This window comes from Geotrypetes seraphini, chromosome 7, assembly GCF_902459505.1.
Source record: "Geotrypetes seraphini chromosome 7, aGeoSer1.1, whole genome shotgun sequence".
NCBI classification, from domain to species: Eukaryota; Metazoa; Chordata; class Amphibia; order Gymnophiona; family Dermophiidae; genus Geotrypetes; species Geotrypetes seraphini.
The window spans coordinates 101,373,791-101,393,051 of NC_047090.1; the positions used below are offsets into that span (position 1 = coordinate 101,373,791).

Genomic DNA, 19,261 nt, shown 5'->3' on the forward strand with positions numbered 1-19,261 from the left:
GATAAGGTTAAGTCATTTCAAGCTTTATCTACTAACTTTGGGGTCCTTTTACTAAGGTGCAGTAGCCGTTTTAGCGTGCGCTAAAAGAGTGCGCTAAACGCTAACATGTCCATAGGATATAATGGGCGCATTAGTGTTTAGCATGCACTAATATTTTGGGCATGCTAAAATGGCTAGCACGCCTTAGTAAATGGACCCATTTGTGAAGGATAAGTTGGTTGTGTAAAGAAAGATTGAGCAAATTGAAACCTACAATAGAATGCTTAATCTGCAAGTATTAAATGTTCCTAAATTCTCTGGTATAACACTAGCTGATATGTTTAAGAAGTTTTTGGTTGACAATTGCAATTTACTTCTGAAGCTGTTTTTTCCACTGAATCAAATATATTATATTTTCTCAAAAATCCATCAAGGGACGTCTCAGGGGAGAACGGTCAAGGACAAAAAAACCGGATTTAAATAATCTTTCAATTGTTAGAAAAATCTTTATCTGAAATAAAAGAAAGATCTACCCTACTTGTATCATTTGTTTTAGAACAAGACAATGCAGTATTAAGAATGTATTTTTGTGGGTTCTCAATTCGTGTTTTATGGCCAAAGAGTCTGGATGTATTCCAATGTCACTAAACTATACAGGAATACAAAAAAGCTTTTCTGTCCATGAGACAGGAAATTAAAGAACTTGGAGCAACATTTTTATTAAACTATCCTTGTAAATATTTGGTGAAATACACTGGAATGAAGCACATCCAGAGCTTTGCTAGACTTGAAAAACTTATCATAAGGATTATTAGGGTGATAATGTAAAGTTGGTAGAGTGTGGTCACATGATGCTTTGTTTATTGATGTTTCGTATGATCTTCTTTCTTTCTGTTTCCCTCAATTCCTGATATAGAGGTGTGAGGAAAAGTGACAATTGATTTTATTTTTGTCTTTGTAATAATTCCTTAATTGTATATCTTTATCTCTATTTTGCTTTAACCAGTTGATACTTGTGCTTATTTTTTTTTTTTACTAAATATGACAAAAAGAAAGTTTAAGAAATTGGACACAGAGCACCTTAGCAAATGAATGCCCATAAGCACTTTTAGATTAAAAACAGGTCAGCTTGACGATGCCAAATCACCACCAGCAACATGACCTCTAGTGGTAGTTGCACCATTTTCATGAAGGCGCCAGACTTGGCAGGAGTGACTGGGGCCTTGTTCCTGCTGAAAACCCTGCCTGGATCACTACTGCATTTCAAGGTAGCTCCTGTGGGGGCTTGAGGGAGAAGGAATTTGCTGCTGGGAAGTGGGTTTAGGGAGGAAGGTTCTACTGTCAAAAGGGGGTTGTGAGAGAGGAAGAGTCTGCCACCAGGAGAGGGTCTTCAGTGCCAGGGGTGGGATGGGGGAATCCTTCTCTGTCTGCCTGAGAGCATCGGGCCACAGCATTGCGATCTGATGCTTCTGAGCAGTGAAATAGCTGCAGGAAAAAGCTGGATTTATTTTACTCTGCTTTCAGGAACCTAACACAACTTGCATTATGGTATTTACATGTTTTGCATTTCATTATCGCTTCACCTGTGGCAACTTAAATATCGCAGCGGTTTTTATAGTCAGGCGGTATTAAGGCCATTTAAATCAGGTTAAGGGTTGAATAATGCAACGTAAGGCCCTAACCCCACTTGCTTCATCATTGCCCACAATCTTCTATTTATTTTTTTTTAAGTTGCAAATGAATATCAGAGATATCCAAAAATAAGAAGTAAAAAATGTATCTCAAGCATGAATCATTCTAATAAATTAAAATTCTTTGCTGAATCACAATTTTACATATACCTTTATACTGCTAGGGAGGGGTGCCATTGCATTATTAGAGAACTCCCCCAGTTCAAACAAAAAGTTCCATCTGCTGTATCCTCTATGGTACCTAATGGAAGAATCCCTGGTGGGTAGTAAGAGGGCAATCCTTGCATGCTTCTGCCCTGGCAGCATCTGGCTTCCAAATAGAGACCTCAGCTCCATAGCAGTAGTCTCATGGTAATACATAAGAGCATAAGAATAGTCTTTCTGGAACAGACCATGCTCCATATAGCCCAGTATCCCATCTTTAAGTTCCTGGCAAAAATCCAAATAGTAGCAGTATTTCATGCCACCAGATGCTTCTTTGACTGGGTTACAAGGAAACTGGATATGGGGAAGTCTCTGGACGTCGAGTATTTGGACTTCAGCAAAGCTTTTGATAGCGTCCCACACCTCAGATTGTTGAGCAAGATGACATCGATGGGATTGGGTGCAACATTGATGACATGGGTCAATGACTGGTTAAGCGGTAGACTCCAGAGGGTAGTGGTTAACGGTATCCCCTCCAATACATCGGAGGTGACCAGTGGAATGCCACAGGGCTCGGTCCTGGGACCGATCCTTTTCAACATATACATAACAGACCTGACTCAAGGGCTTCAAGGTAAAATAACATTATTTGCCGACGCCGCCAAACTATGCAACATAGTAGGTAACAGCGCTTTGCCCGACAGTATGGAGCAGGACCTGCTCTTATTGGAACATTGGTCCTCGACTTGGCAGCTAGGCTTCAAATGCTAAAAAATGTAAGGTCATGCACCTTGGCAGCAGAAACCCGTGCAGAACTTACACTCTAAATGGTGAGACCTTAGCTAGGACTAGGGCAGAACGTGATTTGGGAGTGATCATTAGTGAAGACATGAAAACTGCCAATCAGGTGGAGAAAGCTGCATCCAAGGCTAGACAAATGGTGGGATGCATCCGTAGAGGTTTCGTCAGCCGGAGGCTCGAAGTCATAATGCCCCTGTACAGATCCATAGTGAGACCTCATCTTGAATATTGTGTCCAATTCTGGAGACCACATTATCAAAAAGATGTGTGGAGAATCGAGTCGGTTCAACGAATGACCACCAAGATGGTCTCGGGACTCAAGAACCTCCCATATGAGGAAAGACTGAATAAACTGCAGCTATACTCGCTCGAGGAACATAGAGAGAGGAGGGACATGATTGAGACATTTAAATATATCACGGGCCGCATCGAGGTGGAAGATGATATCTTCTTTCTTAAAGGACCTTCGACCACAAGAGGTCATCCGCTGAAAATCAAAGGCGGGCAATTTCATGGCGACGCCAGGAAGTATTTCTTCACCGAAAGGGTGGTCGATCATTGGAATGAACTTCCATTGCAGGTGATTAAAGCCAGCAGCGTGCTCGATTTTAAAAAGAAATGGGATATGCATGTGGGATCTCTAGCAGGGTGAAGTCTGGGGGTGGGTCATTAGCTTGGGCAGACTTGATGGGCTATACCCTTTTCTGCCATCATATTCTATGTTTCTATGATCCAGGGCAAGTAGTGACTTCCCCCATGTCTGTCTCAACCAGGAACTTGTCCAAACTTTTTTTAAAACCAGCTACATTAACCGCTTTTACCACATTCTCTGGCAACGCATTCCAGAGCTTAACTATTCTCTGAGTGAAAAAAATATTTCCTCCTATTGATTTTAAAAAGTATTACTCTAACTTCAACGAGTGTCCCCTAGTCTTTGTAAATCCTGATGCAGTAAAATATCGATCCACTTGTACCGTTCTGCACCACTCAAGATTTTGTAGACTTTGATCATATCTCCCCTCAGCCATCTCTTTTCCAAGTTGAAGAGCCCAAATCTCTTTAGTCTTTCCTCATACGAGAGGAGTTCCATCCCCTTTATCATCTTGGTCACTCTTCTTTGAACCTTTTCTAGTGCCGCTATATCTTTTTTGAGATAAGGAGACCAGAATTGAGCGCAATACTCAAGTGAGGTCGCAGGGGTTTCAGGGACTAAATAAAACAGAAGTGCCGTATTTATCTACCTGTCCCCCTAGTGTAGGGTTACCAAATGTCTGGATTTCCTCAGATATGTCCTCCTTTTGAGGACATGTCCAGGGGTCCAGACAGTTTTTCAAAACCTGTCAACCCTACCCTAGTGGTACTACAGACTAACCCTAAGGTAGAGATGATTCCATTTTGAAGCCAGGAGTTGCTGAAGCAGGAACAGTAAGAAAATGTTTCCATACCCCGCCCTCCATGTCTACCCTCTAAAGCAGTGTTTTTTCAACTAGGTCCTGGAGTGCCCCCTTGCAAGTCAGGTTTTCAGGATATCCACAATGAATATGCAATAAAGAAATGTGCATATAACGGAGGCAGTGTATGCAAATCATGTTCATACATATTCATTGTGGATGTCCTGAAAACCTGAATGGCAAGGGGGTACGCCATGACCGAGTTGAGAAACACTGCTCTAGAGAGACCCCTGGGTGCAGGGGAGGGAGGGAGGTTCTTTGAAATGAGGATCGGAGGTTCATTTGTCGTGCACTGTCCTCCCCCCTTAAAAGGCAGTGGGCACACCTTGTGGTCTGCAATCTTTGCCTGTAACAATGCAAAATTAAAATATTGCATTTCACTGCATTTGATAGCTTTGGACCTCTAGGATTTAATATTTCATGGCATCTGGATCTGGTATTTGAAGATGTTATTGGTTGTATTAGGGACTATCAACCAGCCAAAACCTGAAAGGTTATTTTCTATGCTTTCCACTGCATAAGCTAAAGAAAACAAAACAGAACAGAACACAGTGGAACTTAAATGAAAATATTATGCTTGAGTTTTTGAAAACCCAGTTCACAAGAGCCCTAGCCACTATAATCTAGTGGGTTCTAAATTTGGCAACAAAGCCTCTAATCCCTAATTATAGTACTAGTATTCTTTTCTTTCCCATGATAAAGTTGGAGGAGTGCCAAGAGTTCATTGTAATATGGTATATTAGAAACCGAGGAATAACCCCAAATCTTTAGCTGGACAACACGTAGGCTGACAGTTCATGAATTATAAGTCAAAGGCTGTGATTAAGGCTTTGCAAATATGTCCAAGTTTTTACCATAGTAGGCAGACACCAGCAGTTCCTGGAACATCAGTGACACTGCCTGGCACATTTACAAGCATGAAATTTCAGTTTTATGAACAAACAGCATGACATATACGGTAGGAGTAATTCAAAAGTGGGTGCCAAATATACTTGAAAATGATTAAAATAATAGTATATATATGCTTATATATATATATATATATATACACACACACACACACACATATATATATATATATATATATATATATATGCATAAATGCCAAAATTCTACTTAAAGTGCTATTCTATAAATCTTACACACCATGTATTTGACAGATAGGCGTATACATAGGCAGGGTCTAGAAGAAGAACAGGCAGGACTCAGAATTATGTACGTAACTAATAGAATACAAAATGTGACCAGAAACAAAAATACGAGGTTTTAATTAATTATGTTAGAACAAACAATTTGTAAAACAACAGTCCAAACCCCATCCTTATATGTGAAAATAAAAAAAAGTTATAGAAGTTCAACCATGCAACTTTTGCAGACTGCTTGTGGATCCATGACATGAGTAGTGCATTCAATTCTGGTCACCGTTTCTAAAAAAAAGATATAGTGGAACTACAAAAGGTTCAAAGAAGAGCGACCAAGATGATAAAGGGGATGGAATGCATCTCATATGAGGAAAGACTAAAGAGGTTAGGGCTCTTCAGCTTGGAAAGGAGATGGCTGAGGGTAGATATGCTACTCCATTCGTCCTCTCTACGCTAAGCTGGCTTGGGGAAATCCACTGCTTATTCCTAGGATAAGCAGTATAAAATAAAATCTGTTTTACTAGTTGGGATCTAGCTGAGACCTGGGTTGGAAACAGGATACTGGGCTTGATGGACCTCTGGTCTGTTCCAGTATTGCAATTTTTATGTTCTTATGCGAGCCAAGTGTAGGACAATCAAGCCATTGTGACATCACTGAGGAGTTTGTCTCTTAGGCATTGGTGGAATGAGGCATTATAACATCACAATCTCAGCTCTGAAATGTTGCTACTAGTTGGTTTCTGCCAGGTAGTTAGGACTTGAGTTGGCCACTGTTGGAAACAGGATACTGGGCTTGATGGACCTTCTGCTTATGCAACTCCCTTGCCACCCCCCCCCCCCTCTTTAACATTTGGAGGTGAATGTATGATGAATTGGATGAATTAGGTTATAGTAATCAGTAATTGGCACCAATTAGCATTGGTTAAGACCAATTATTGATTGTTATAATCAATTTAGCCATTTACTTTAGGTGTGGATCTACGATCTGCACACAGAAGTGCATGTTAAACTTTGGGCAACCTATATAGAAGTTGGGGTGGGGGGTAGTGCTTCCAAAATGGGAAGCAGTAAGTGCTTCTGCATTAATTTTTTCCAGGTACCACATTACTGCGCAATCTGTAAATACAAAGAAAGAAAAAGAACCTAAAACAGTGCTACATTAATAACCCCCCCTTTTACAAAACTGCGCAAGAGGTTTTTAGTGCCAGCTGGCAAGCTGAATGCTCTGCGCTGATACAATGGTCCTAGAATGCCTATGAGCATTGGAGCAGCATAGAGCATTGAGCACGCCAGCCGGCCCAGCTTTGTAAAATGGGGTGGGGGGCAATAAATTTGGGCTTGGCTCATGGGACAGTCCCTTATTAAAATGTGTTAAGCCCAAAGGGTCCTTAAAATAGGTGTTTCTTCTGGACATGCCAGCACTTGCATGTATGTGTTCTTAACATCCTTATATTTTCCAGAAGGCTCGGCCCTCGCTTTATGATTTTGTGTAGTTTTATATTTAGAGTTTTTTGTTTGTATATATATTTTTTTTAGTTCAGTGTTTGTGTTCCCTTGGAAAAAGATGCCAGTACTTATATGCAGGGCTATCCTTAACAGATAGGTACCAGTGAGGGACCACCCCCACATAACCACATCCCCAACAATCAGCCACAGAGTCCAGCAGAAGGCAACACTGCAAATATTTCTCAAGTCGGATACAGCTCCGGTTTAGGAAAGTGCACAGTCTGGATGTTACAAATCCCTAGACAGAAACGACAGTACATGCACATAAAATATTTCACCTTGGCCACAAATGCATAATATTGATAGAGCCTTGCTAAATACAGAATAACTCCTTAATTCTATAAATTTAGAATCTAAGGGCTCCTTTTACAAAGGCGCGCTAGCGGTTTAACGCGCATAATACCGCGCGCTAAACCGCCGGACGCGCTAGCCGCTACCGCCTCCTTTTAAGCAGCCGGTAGTTTTTGGCCAGCGCGGGGGTTAGCGCGTGATGAAAAGTCACACGCGTTAACCCCGCTAGCGCGCCTTTGTAAAAGGAGCCCTAAGTGTATACACCCTGTGCGCTGTACGCCGATTGTAGAATGTTGATAAACACCCTGAGTATGGCTTTACATAAATAACAGTAAGGTGAGTTATCAATTTCCAAGGCTCTGTAGAACTTCACCTTCATCAGTCATCAACTTCAGCATAAATTGCAATTCATATGTCTACTCAAATTGATTTGAATCTCCTAAAGACCTCAACGGCTACCTCTCAAAAACCAAACTCATTTTGTTTTGAGATTGTTGTAACCAGCCTTCTAATCTGTCTTTATCAAATATTATAATAATTTTTATCAAGTTCTCGCTCATATCGCTTTACGATTTGCGATTTACAATTAAGCTTTGATACTCATCTTAAGTATTAATCAGGGCTCTGACATGAATTCACATTTCACATTCAGCTGTGTCAAGGAGCTTCCCCTACAAAATATAAAAAAATAACTATAAATACTTTTTAAATACATACTTTCCTTCACAATTCAACACCACATACAGAACTAGCCTTTCAAAGACATTACTCCCTTGCTTCCTGTACTCTAACAATGGGATCGTCATCTCAAGCTTAGCTTTAAGTAATCCATTCCCATGTGATTTCATCAGCCAATCAGATACACACATCACAAATAACACGTCTTATTCAAATCATCCATGATTTGTTACACACTTTTATGATTCATAATGACTGCTTTGCATATGGATTTTACTATTTGTTACTAATAAAGAGGGTTTTGAAGACCAGGCACGCTCTGCTTTTTTCCTTCAGATTTTGCTGCTTTTTGTGCAGAGGTGATTGCTTCCATTGTGGATGCTCAGAATACAGATATGCAGGACAGTCCCTTAATGGGCAATGTATTTTAGAAATATGTTTGACTATTAAAACAATGTGAGAATCAGAAACAGCTGAAAAAGATGACCAACCTCAATCAGCTGGAATATCATATAATTCTAGTTTGCAATTATATCTTCCACAATGCTGAGCATTATTTGATATTTGATGAAAAGATTGAAATATCACCTCAATTTTGGTAGACAGATAAGAACCAAGATCTGTTGCTGATGGATGAACAGCATTAGAAACTTAGGGCTCCTTTTACTAAGCCGCGTTAGGGCATTAACGCACGGAATAGCATACGCTAGACGCTAACGCCAGCATTGAGCTGGTGTTAGTTCTAGCCGCATAGCATGGGTTTAGCACGTGCTAAAAGCGTGCGCTAAAAACGTTAATGCAGTTTAGTAAAAGGAGCCCTTAGATATGGACAAGTTGTCTAACATTTCATCGGGGTAAAGAGATTCCTTAAATTAGAATAATAAGTTTATTTAGCTAATGTTATCTGATATTTATATTATGTGAACAGCATTTTACATTTCTTTTGAAAACATGCCTGAGGGACTCATTTTCAAAAGAGAAAATGTCCAAAAAGTGGCATAAAGGGGCAGGTGGACATTTTTCTTGCCAAACCCTCCCAATTCGCTATTTTTTAAACCTATTTTCTAAACAGATACCTATGCTTTGATCAGTAGTTTGTTTAAATCTCAAGGGGGCATGTTAGAGGTATGGTGTAGGCAAAACTAGGGTGGGTTTATGACTTAGGCCAGTGATTCCCAACCCTGTCCTGGAGGAACACCAGGCCAATCGGGTTTTCAGGCTAGCCCTAATGAATATGCATGAGAGAGATTTGCATATGATGGAAGTGATAGGCATGCAAATTTGCTTCATGCATATTCATTAGGGCTAGCCTGAAAACCCAATTGGCCTGGTGTTCCTCCAGGACAGGGTTGGGAACCACTGACTTAGGCCATTACTCTGTGATAATCATTTAGGATTATGCAATTTGGACATTGGGGCTTGATGAGTTTTAACAATTAATAAGTGCCACAAAGGTGCCCAAACTTACCAGATGACCGCTGGAGGGATGTAAGCATGATCTACCCCCTCCACATACACCCCCTCCCCCCACAACCACTCCTGCAGTGGCCACTAACCCCTTTCTCACCCCCCAAAGATGTGACTTAGACAGTACATACCTGCCTGTATGACAGCTAGTTCTACCATGTTTCCCTGAAAATAAGCCCTAGCATGATTTGGGGCTAGATCTTAATAAAAGCCCTACCCCAAAATAAGCCCTAGTTGAAACGCTGCCCCCCGCCACCACCACCACCATCCCTTCTTTTTCTCCCTCCCATCCTGTCAGACCGCTTAAGCCACTCAGTGCAGGAAGTTCGGCAAGTCTCGCAAATAGCGTGTTTACTACCTTCCTGTTGCTGCCATTCCACTCCCTGTTAGATTGAGTAGTCTTATTTTCGGGGAAACACGGTAGTAGAGCAGCAAACAGATTCCTGGAATATTCCGGCAGGCAGTGTAGTCAACCATAGAGAAGGGGCTCAGGCCCATACTCCACTCTAACCACTACACTTATGGTGGAATTTGTGAGCCTTCCAAACTTCACCCAAATCCCATATGTGAGGTATCACCTGCAGGCATAAGGGCTATTGGTGTGGTGTACAGTTGAGTCCAGTAGGTTTTGGAGGGCTCACCATACAACATAAGGGGGGGCTATAGTGAGATATATATCTGTGACTTTTTCTGTGAAGTTCACTACAGTTTCTCCCTAGAGTGCCCCACTTCTCGGCTGGGATGTCTGTGTGGCCAATCTACTAAAAATGCTGGCCCCTCCTATATCTTAATGGGTTTTTCTTTTGGACATGTTTGATTTGTTTGTTTTTCAAAAATGATTCACATCCATCTAATATAATAAAACTGTAAGCCGCGCATGCGCACTTCCTAAGTGTGCGTCCATTTTCTGTGAGCTGTAGCTAGGAAGTGCGCATGCGCGGCTCATCCCCTGCCCTCTCCGTCACCTCCCGGCTCCAGTGGCCTGACAGTTTTCAAAGAGGCGCGGCAATGTTTCAACGCGGAACCACCAGCCGTTAAAGCTCCTGGTGCTGACTCCCGACGGTGGAGGAGAGGCAAGGTAGAAGAAGATTTCCGCACCTGAGTCCTTTGCCGCCCTCCCCCCCTTCCCTTACTGCAGCCCTGACTGGCGATTTAAGCAGCGTGTCCAGCAGTCTTCACACGCTGCTTCGGGCCCTTCTACTGCCCTGATTTGCTCCGGACGTGACAGAGTAAATCAGGCCAGTAGAAGGACCCGAAGCAGCGTGTGAAGACTGCTGGACACAGTGCTTTAATCGCCATGTGTAGTCGGACCCGCGGGAAGGGAAGGGAGGGGGGGCGGCAAAGGACTCGGGCCCACGTTTGTTGTCGTGACTGTGGGAAGGGAAAGGGGGTAGAGGAAACAATAATGCTGCTGCACAGGGAACTCATGTGGGGGGAGGGAAATGGAAGGGGGAGGGAATGCTGCTTTGGACAGACAAACAGAGGGAGGAAAGGAGACAGAAAGACACAGGGGCAGGTGCACAGGGAACTGGTGTGGGGGGGAGGGAATGCTGCTTTGCACACACAGACAGAGGGAGGAAGGGAGACAGAAAGACAAGAAGAAAGACACAGGGTCAGGTGCACAGGGAACTGGTGTGGGGGGAGGGAAATGGAGGGGGAGGGAATGCTGCTTTGCACACACAGACAGAGGGAGGAAGGGAGACAGAAAGACAAGAAGAAAGACACAGGGGCAGGTGCACAGGGAACTGGTGTGGGGGGAGGGAAATGGAGGGGGAGGGAATGCTGCTTTGGACAGACAGACAGAGGGAGGAAGGGAGACAGAAAGACAAGAAGAAAGACACAGGTACAGGGAGATATACAGAAAGACAAACAGACAAAGGGGGCCAGGAACAGAGACAGACAGAAAGAAAGACAGCGGGAGTCGCGTCAGGAGGGGTGCGGGATGCCGCAGAGGGAACTTTTCCAATGGGTGCAACTGGGCGGCTGTCGGGAACCTCTGATCAGGGGCAGAGCAAGGTAACTGTTAGAGAATGACACGGTGGCGGTTTACCCGCGGCCACCGCATTTTAGCCGCGGGTCACCCGCCGAAAACGGGGAAGAAAACTAGCAGTCGCTGCGGCGACGGGGACAAGGCCATTCACCGCCCGCGGGGCGGTGAATGGTCTTGTCCCCGCAGTGAGGCATGAAGGATCGCGCGGTCCCCGCAGCTCACACCCGCCTGCCCAATCGATTCTAGTGTTTAGCCAGCTCTCTCCCTTCTCCTCACCTTAGTTTGTAGATTTTCTTTTTCGGCGACCCGCACGCTATCAGAGAGCCGCGCACACGCGGCTGCTCAGTGTTCAATCTTCTGCTCTGACGCAACCGGAAACAGGAAGTGGCAGCAGAGCAGAAGATTGAACACTGAGCAGCCGCGCGTGCGCGGCTCTCTGATAGCGTGTGGGTCGCCGAAAAAGAAAATCTACAAACTAAGGTGAGGAGAAGGGAGAGAGCTGGCTAAACACTAGAATCGATTGGGCAGGCGGGTGTGAGCTGCGGGGACCGTGCGATCGCTAGTGTTCCCGGCTCAAATTGGAAGGAGGGAGTGAAAGGGAAAAGGATTCTGGGCCAAGGGGATGAAGTCGGAAAGAAAAACCCACAGCAGGAAAGAAAGGGAAGGACTGGCAGGTGAGCCAGATGCTAGAAGCAGGGGGGGGGGGGAAGAAAGAGGGAAAAAAGCTAGATGGGGTTGAAAAGAAGAGACACACTGGTATGGAAGAGGAAGATAGGGGAAATCTGGACACAGGAAGGTAACAGAAAGAGGGGAAATTATGTGCATGGGGCATAGGGACAGAGACATAAAGGGGACATGCCATGGGGATGGTATATGGACACAGGGGGGGCAATGACAGATACATAGGGGAGATATTAGAAATGGAGAAAATAGGAGCACAGAAGCGAGATGGTTTGTGGGGATGGGACAGGGACCGAGCTCGCAGGCTCCAGTGGCTTGCACAAATTACATTGTAACGTGCCATGAAAATAAGAGGGAGGAAGGTAGATAGATAAGCCACGTGAGAGGAGCTGAAGGGTAGTAGAAAGGAACAGATGGTAAAGGAGGGAGGGAAGGGTGGTGGTGGAAAGGAATAGGACAGACATTGAAGGAGGGTGGAGAGGAACAGACCCCGAAGGGAAATGTGGAAGACAGAGTGGGAAGAAGACAGATGCCAGACTATGCGGGAGCGGAGGGAAGAAGATGGGTGCTAGACCAATTTGGGGGGGGGGGTTAAGGAAGAGGCACAGTAACAGCAAATGGAAGACGCAGAGAGAAGACACACAGTGGATGGAAGGAATTCAATGAGAAGATGTGGAAAGCAGAAACCAGACAACAAAGGTAGAAAAAAAAATTATATTTATTTATTTATTTTTTGCTTTAGGATAAAATAGTATATTAGTTGTGTTGATAAAAATTTATAAACAAAGCCCTGCCAGCTGAACATCTCTTTCTCTAGTTCAGCAGCAGGAACTTTGATTTATAAGAAAGGAATAAGCTAAATATTACAGTACTAAGGCTTATATGGATGCAGCGGGGACGGTGACGGGGCGGTGAATGGGATGGCAATGGCGGTGACGGGGCGGTGAAAGGGATGGCGGTGACGGTGACGGGGCGGTGAAGGGAATGGCGGTGACGGGGCGGTGCAGAGGATGGTGGGCCGGTGACGGGGCGGTGACGGGGACAGATTTTTTCCCCGTGTCATTCTCTAGTAACTGTATCATAGGGATAAGAAGGAGGAGAGGGGAGAAAAAGGAAGTGACGCCTACTGCTGGACAGGGGGAGAAGGAAAGAGGTGCTGATGGACAGGGGGTGGGTGAAGAAAAAGGAACAGAGGCCTAATGTTGGACAGGGGGAGAAGGAAGGTGCTGCTGGACAGGGGGGAGGTAAAACAAAGGGAGAAGGGCTGCTGCTGCATAAGGAGAGCTGTGAAGGGGTGGTGGTGGACACAGGGAAGGTAAAAGGAAGGGAGAATGGACAGGGGGAGCAGGCAAGGGGTGGTGATGGACAGCCAAGGAAAAAGAAAGACAGAAAGAAAGCAAGCGGCTAAGGAGAGAGAGAGAGAAAAAGAAATAAAGAGAGACACACACACATATATTCTAGCACCCGTTAATGTAACGGGCTATAAGACTAGTTTTCAAATAAACAAGATGGACGTTTTGCAGTTTTGAAAATGAGCGCGCACATCTGCTTATGCACTATTTTATAACACTATATGCCCAAAGTGTTTCATGCACATGGAATATACTGTAATTCAGAACTTATATCTCCTGTGATTTCTTATCTGTACCTAATAATAAAGACAGTTCTTACCAAGAAAATTACACCTATTGGTATAAGTCTTTTTTTTTTTTATATAGTGTTGCATCTCTTTGGAACTTGGTTCCAGCTATTCTGTGATGGTGGTAGTCATGTTATAAGTGATCAAAGGCAATCATCTCATCCGACTTTGGGCTTTCTTTTAGTATTAAAGGGGGTGTTAGTGCCAACAAAGTGGCTGACCTAGAAAGAAAGGAGTCTTTGTTTAATGAGAAGCTCTAATATGTTTTAACAGTTCAGTTTGTAATTACTATATGGTGTGCCATTAAGCACCACTGTGGCAAAAGATGAAGATGCTAATTGTATGACAGGATGTCTGTTTTAAAAAGGCTTGTACGATGATCCCTAGTAGCACACAAATCCACTTCAACAACTTTACACCGGCTTTGAAGACAGTTTAAATGTGTTTGTAGATTCTCTGCTAGGACAGGATTAATCCTTTGGTGGGCCCTAGGGAAATAAAAATGATGCCCCCCCCCCAATAATATAAATATATTTTAAATCAACAGAAGAGAAAAGCAGAAGGTAAGAAGTGCTTATTGATGATTCTTTCTGCCAGTATCTGACTTCCTAGGGCAGGGGTGTCCAATGTCGGTCCTCGAGGGCCGCAATCCAGTCGGGTTTTCAGGATTTCCCCAATGAATATGCATGAGATCTATTAGCATACAATGAAAGCAGTGCATGCAAATAGACCTCATGTATATTCATTGGGGAAATCCTGAAAATCCGACTGGACTGCGGCCCCGAGGACCGACATTGGACACCCCTGTCCTAGGGCCTAGGACAAAATATGCCTTGGAAGCCACTGAATATGAGAGGGCCTCTTCTAAACATTTGGACCATTGGCACGTAACATAGAAGAAAAACCTTGGCATGTATGTTAATTCTGCCCTGTTCTCTGCATACATATCACAACACTACCTGCTCTCCCCAAACAGTGCACCCAGTAATAGCTATATATTGTGCGTGTATGTGATCACACAGTTTTATAAAATCCCTTTCCCACGTGTTTTCCATGTGGCAGTGGTATAGAAAGGAGGGGCAGGGGGAATGGACTGCCCTGGGAACCGTCTTCATGAGGGGCACCAGTGCCTCTCCTCCTTTTTAAATGTTCGCCTGTGCGAGCAGCATCTTCCACTTGTTGCTTGCGCCAGTTTCAGCTTCCTTCTGATGTCACTTCCTGGTCTTGGGACCAGGATGTGACGTGAGAAGGGAGCCAAGGTCAGCACAAACAGAAGGTAGAGAGGCTGTTTGTATCAGTGAACATTTCAAGAGACAGGGGGAGCACCCAAGTGGCAGGAAGCGTGAGGGGAATATGATGCGGCAATACCTGGTGCTACACTCCCTCGCTGCCATGCCATGCCACTGCCAGGTGGAAAATGTTTTATTAAATGACTCCTAAAGACTATGCTGCAATGTACTAAGGGGCCCTTTTACTAAAGTGCACTAAGGCCTATATTTTATAAATTATACCTTATCTTAGGCACTGGTAGGCACCCTTCCGGCGCCTAAGTTAAGTCCAATACGCCATTTAAAACAGACTTAAAAGAAAATTCAAGGCGCCTAAAAAAACAATGCTGGAATTGCACTTCCAGAGGTGCTTTTCAGTGCCTAATGACACTGTAGGCATGGCTAATGCCAGAAGTGGCGTTAGGCGCTATAAAGCGCCTACATAAATGTGATTTACGTCAAAGGTAGGCACAGGAAATGTAGGCCTTGAAAACCCTGGCTTATATTTCCAGCGTCTGCCTTTTCTGGAGGCGCGATTCTCTAAATGGTGCCATTGCGTGATTGACATGCGATTGGCAGCCACCTTCAAGGCAGCTGCCAACAGCGCCATTTAAAGAACCCAGGCATAAATGTTTTTCCTTAATGTGGCTTAACACCAGAAAATTGATGTGCCTTAAGAATTGACGCCGGGGGAAAGCTTGTGGGCCGGATGCATACAATCGCTGCACACGCCTGGCCCTTCCCTTCCTGGAGTTGCAGCGGGGGATAGTTAAATGCGGAATGTGGTGATAGCAGCAACATAATACTACGAGCCAGAGCTGTGGAAAACCAGTATGCTTTTGTCTGAGGAAAACTAGTTATCACCTGTTCTTCGTTTCACTACCAGGTTGCTGCTATGAAAAGGGAGTCGGAGAGCATCTACTTCCTTGCTGTTGAATCACTGGCTCATACCAGAGAGGGAGTGAGCCAAGTTTTTATAATATGGTAGTATTGAGGCAGTAATGTCCTACTTGCCACTCTTGGGCTTGTAAACCTCACCGCTATGACATATTACTAATGTGTTATACAGAAAGGGATGCAGCAGTATTATATTCCAGAGACATTATAAAAGGTGTGAAATGTTAAAAGAAAAAAGAACTATAGTAAATTGAAAATGAAGGTTCATGCAGTGGCATAACAAGGGAGGTTGATGCCTGGCATCGCTGTACCCCCTACTCATCCTTGCTGCGCCATACACCCCCCTCACCAGTGTATCTCTTGAAATGTTTGCTGGTGCAAGCAGCATCGTTTACCTGCTGCTCACACCCACCTTGGCTCCCTTCTGATGTCACATCCTGGTCCCGTGACCAGGAAGTTATGTCAGAAGGGAGCCGAGGCCGACGCGAGCAGCAGATAGAAGATGCTGCTTGCACTGGTGAACATTTCAAAAGGTATGCAGGGGGCAGAGAGAAAGGAATGCACCAGCGTTTGCACCCCCGCGAAGATGGCGCCAGGGGTGGGCCAGCCCCTCTTACTAGGGCATAGGGCTTACGGCAGCATTGTCTGATAGAATCAGGATCTGACTGACCTAGAATATCAAATGATAATAAGGTCTAGGCGTAGAAAATATTGACTTCATTATTCTTCTGTTTGTAATATTTTTCAGGTGAAAAGGACTATACAGTTTTTAGTTCAGAAGGAACAGATCCTGGTTTGCAGCCCATCAGAGTGAGAGCCTTGTTCAACTACTGTTCACCGCAAGCCATGCCCGGTGGAAGGAAGCCCTAACTCTCAATTCTTATCATAGAATGAAGGAGGAACAGAAAACTGCCAAACAATTTGCAGAAGGCATAATGTTTCTGTCCTATTAGACAGAATGAGAAAGATAAATGTGTTGGATACTTTAATGTTTCATCCAAAGGAAAATTCCATAGAGCCTAGGATTTCACTGCCAGTCCTTGAGGGCTGCCAACAGGTCATAATTTCATCATACCCCTAATGAGTATGCATGAGTTCTGCATACAATGGAAGTATTAGGCATGCTAATTTCTCTCTTGGATATTCATCAGGGAGATCCTGAAAACCTGACCTAATTTCATAGGGTATCTAAAGCCCTTTCTACATATTTCTTAGTGGGATAATCTTTCTTGGGTTTCTTTCCTAGCTTTCCACAACATATTTCAGCTTCCAAATTTGAAAAAAGGTGTTTAATCACCCTTTGTATTTTTTTTTCCTCTGTTAGAAAACTCACTTTGCAATTGTAGGCTAGTCAGTTGTAATATTTATTTGTCGTTTATAATAGGCCTTTACAAAGGTTGATTATGACTACTGTAGACGCCAAGCCTAGTATTAATGCAAGTCTGCTGCCACTGAACTCTTCACAACCGGACTGCAGAGCAGTCATGACAAGCTTCCATTTTTGTCTACTGAGTGATCTCACTCTACCCTGTCACGCTTTTCAACTCAATCTCAGAGTTAATGGCCTATATTCACTATGATGGTTTTTCTCGTTTTGTATTTCCTGTGAACATCTTGGCTTGTAAAATCCTGTGCGTTCATCTTTTGTAAACTGAGAGGCTACGCAACAGAAATAGCATTGTGGGTCAACAAAATGATGCTATGGTAGGATGCCGTCTTCAATAATGACTGCGCTTTTCTGAGTGATTGACTGTGGAACACTCATTTAATTGCAGTAGGGACAGAGATTGCTGTAAGAATGTAAAGACTGGCCTGAAATAGTGCTGCAGTTAGTTTAGCGCACCCCGTGCTAAAAGAATTGGAAGAACGAATGGCAAAAAACCCAGTCCTGTCACTGTTAACACCCTCGTAGGCAGATCCGATTCTACCCCACTACATCTATAGACATATGGTCCTGATTTTACTAGAGAAATTGTAATTTCAGATTCATAAACACAAAGAGACAAAAATGCACGGCATCAGCCCATAAAGTTAGACCTAGGTCAATTGGCAACTTTATGTATGCAGACTGTAGTACTTCACTTATACTGTGTTGTCCATTCCTGTTTAGATTAAACCATAACCTCATTATATATAAACAGAATAGATAGCAATGAATGAGCAGAACTTGATACAGTATTTGGGATTTTAGGCCCATATGGCTTATTCACTCTATGTTTGGATTTCAAAGGGAACTGTTTTCAAATTTTGAAAAGTTTAGATTGGAATAAAATATTTCACTTTTCTTGCATCGTGTTGCTTTCAATGGAAGTAAAACCCGGATATCTCAATCCGTTCACTTTTTGTCTGGAACCATATAGTAACCTTACTTGCCATATCACTTTGAAAATCAACCCTTTCCCTAATCAGAAAATATCTAATCTGGAAGCTGTTATTACTACTGATGTGCACATTTCAATATATCTTCTGTTTTCGAGAGCACCATTTCTTCTTATTTTGTGCTGTTGATGTAATAGAAATGGCAAATACTTATGACATTATTGACACTTACAGATCCTGGATTTGAAAGTAGGTCTACAGAGGTGAAAGACTGCAATACTGTACTAGCCAACTCCTTGGAGGGGAGGGGTGCTATTATTTCTCTTTGGCCATTTGTATCTAATTATAAATGGAGCTGTGTCCATTGAAATTATAGTGTCATATAGTTTCTTAACTACCCACATTTTTTTCTTATTTTAAATTTCATCCTCCCACATCTAGTCTAGCCCTCATGACAAATGACCATGATCTCAGCTCCCACTAGTACCCAATGCACATGGATCATGAACCTGGTTTGTTGGTGATACTAATATGTAATATTTGAGAAAGTGGCTTTTCCAAAACTAGCTAGCCAAAGGAGTAGAAAACAGGCTTAGGAATTTATTTGTATTGATTGATAGATTGCTATTAATATTTTGTTATAGCAAATTTAACCCAATATGGATCACAATTTTTGATCAGACAAGAAAACACAATCATATTACAGACAGAAACTTACATGGCCAGCATGATCCCAAATATATATATATATATATATATATATATATATATATATATATATATATATATTTATATATATATATATATATATACTATTAAGAACAAACACACATATGACAAACTCTGGATTAGTTATAATGTTTATGAATGAATGAATGAGATCGCGCATGCATGCAGAATTGTCACCAAGCTGTTTGGTTTGCTCTGCTGATCCTCAAAAAAGAATTCTATCCTATCACACAAAGATTAACACATATGCTGAAGTTTAAGTTGCCAAATCATGCCATTGGTTGAAGAATTTAGTTGTTGCCAGAGTTACTCACAATATTACCATGACCTCGTTCACCTGCCTGAATCATTTAATTATGACAAGCCAGTGCTTCTTGCATCACAAGTGTGGTACCTAAGGGGTGATAATCAGGTCACAGTCTGGATTAATTATCACATTTATGAATGAATCAGGCAAGAGGTGGATGCTATTTATATAGGGTTCAGTTTTCAAAAGGATCTAGCTGTTTGTCCGGTTGCTCTCCTCTGTGGACACATGGGACTGGGAATGACATGTGCACCCAGAAACAGGTCCGCACAGACTACTGG

General features: G+C 43.1%; 1 protein-coding gene across 4 annotated transcripts in view; it reads left to right on the top strand.

The window, feature by feature from the left end:
- RAD51B (RAD51 paralog B) overlaps positions 1–17,913 on the top strand; it is a 1,288,364-nt gene extending 1,270,451 nt beyond the window's left edge. For 3 of the 4 annotated variants that reach the window (XM_033953094.1, XM_033953092.1, XM_033953091.1), the window contains one exon: positions 16,374–17,913. In XM_033953094.1, coding sequence (XP_033808985.1) covers positions 16,374–16,495 — 122 coding nt within the window. In that variant the 3' untranslated portion in view covers positions 16,496–17,913. The remainder of the gene's footprint in view (positions 1–16,373) is intronic. The other variant, XM_033953095.1, reaches the window with a different exon arrangement.
- Positions 17,914–19,261: the final 1,348 nt, after the last annotated feature.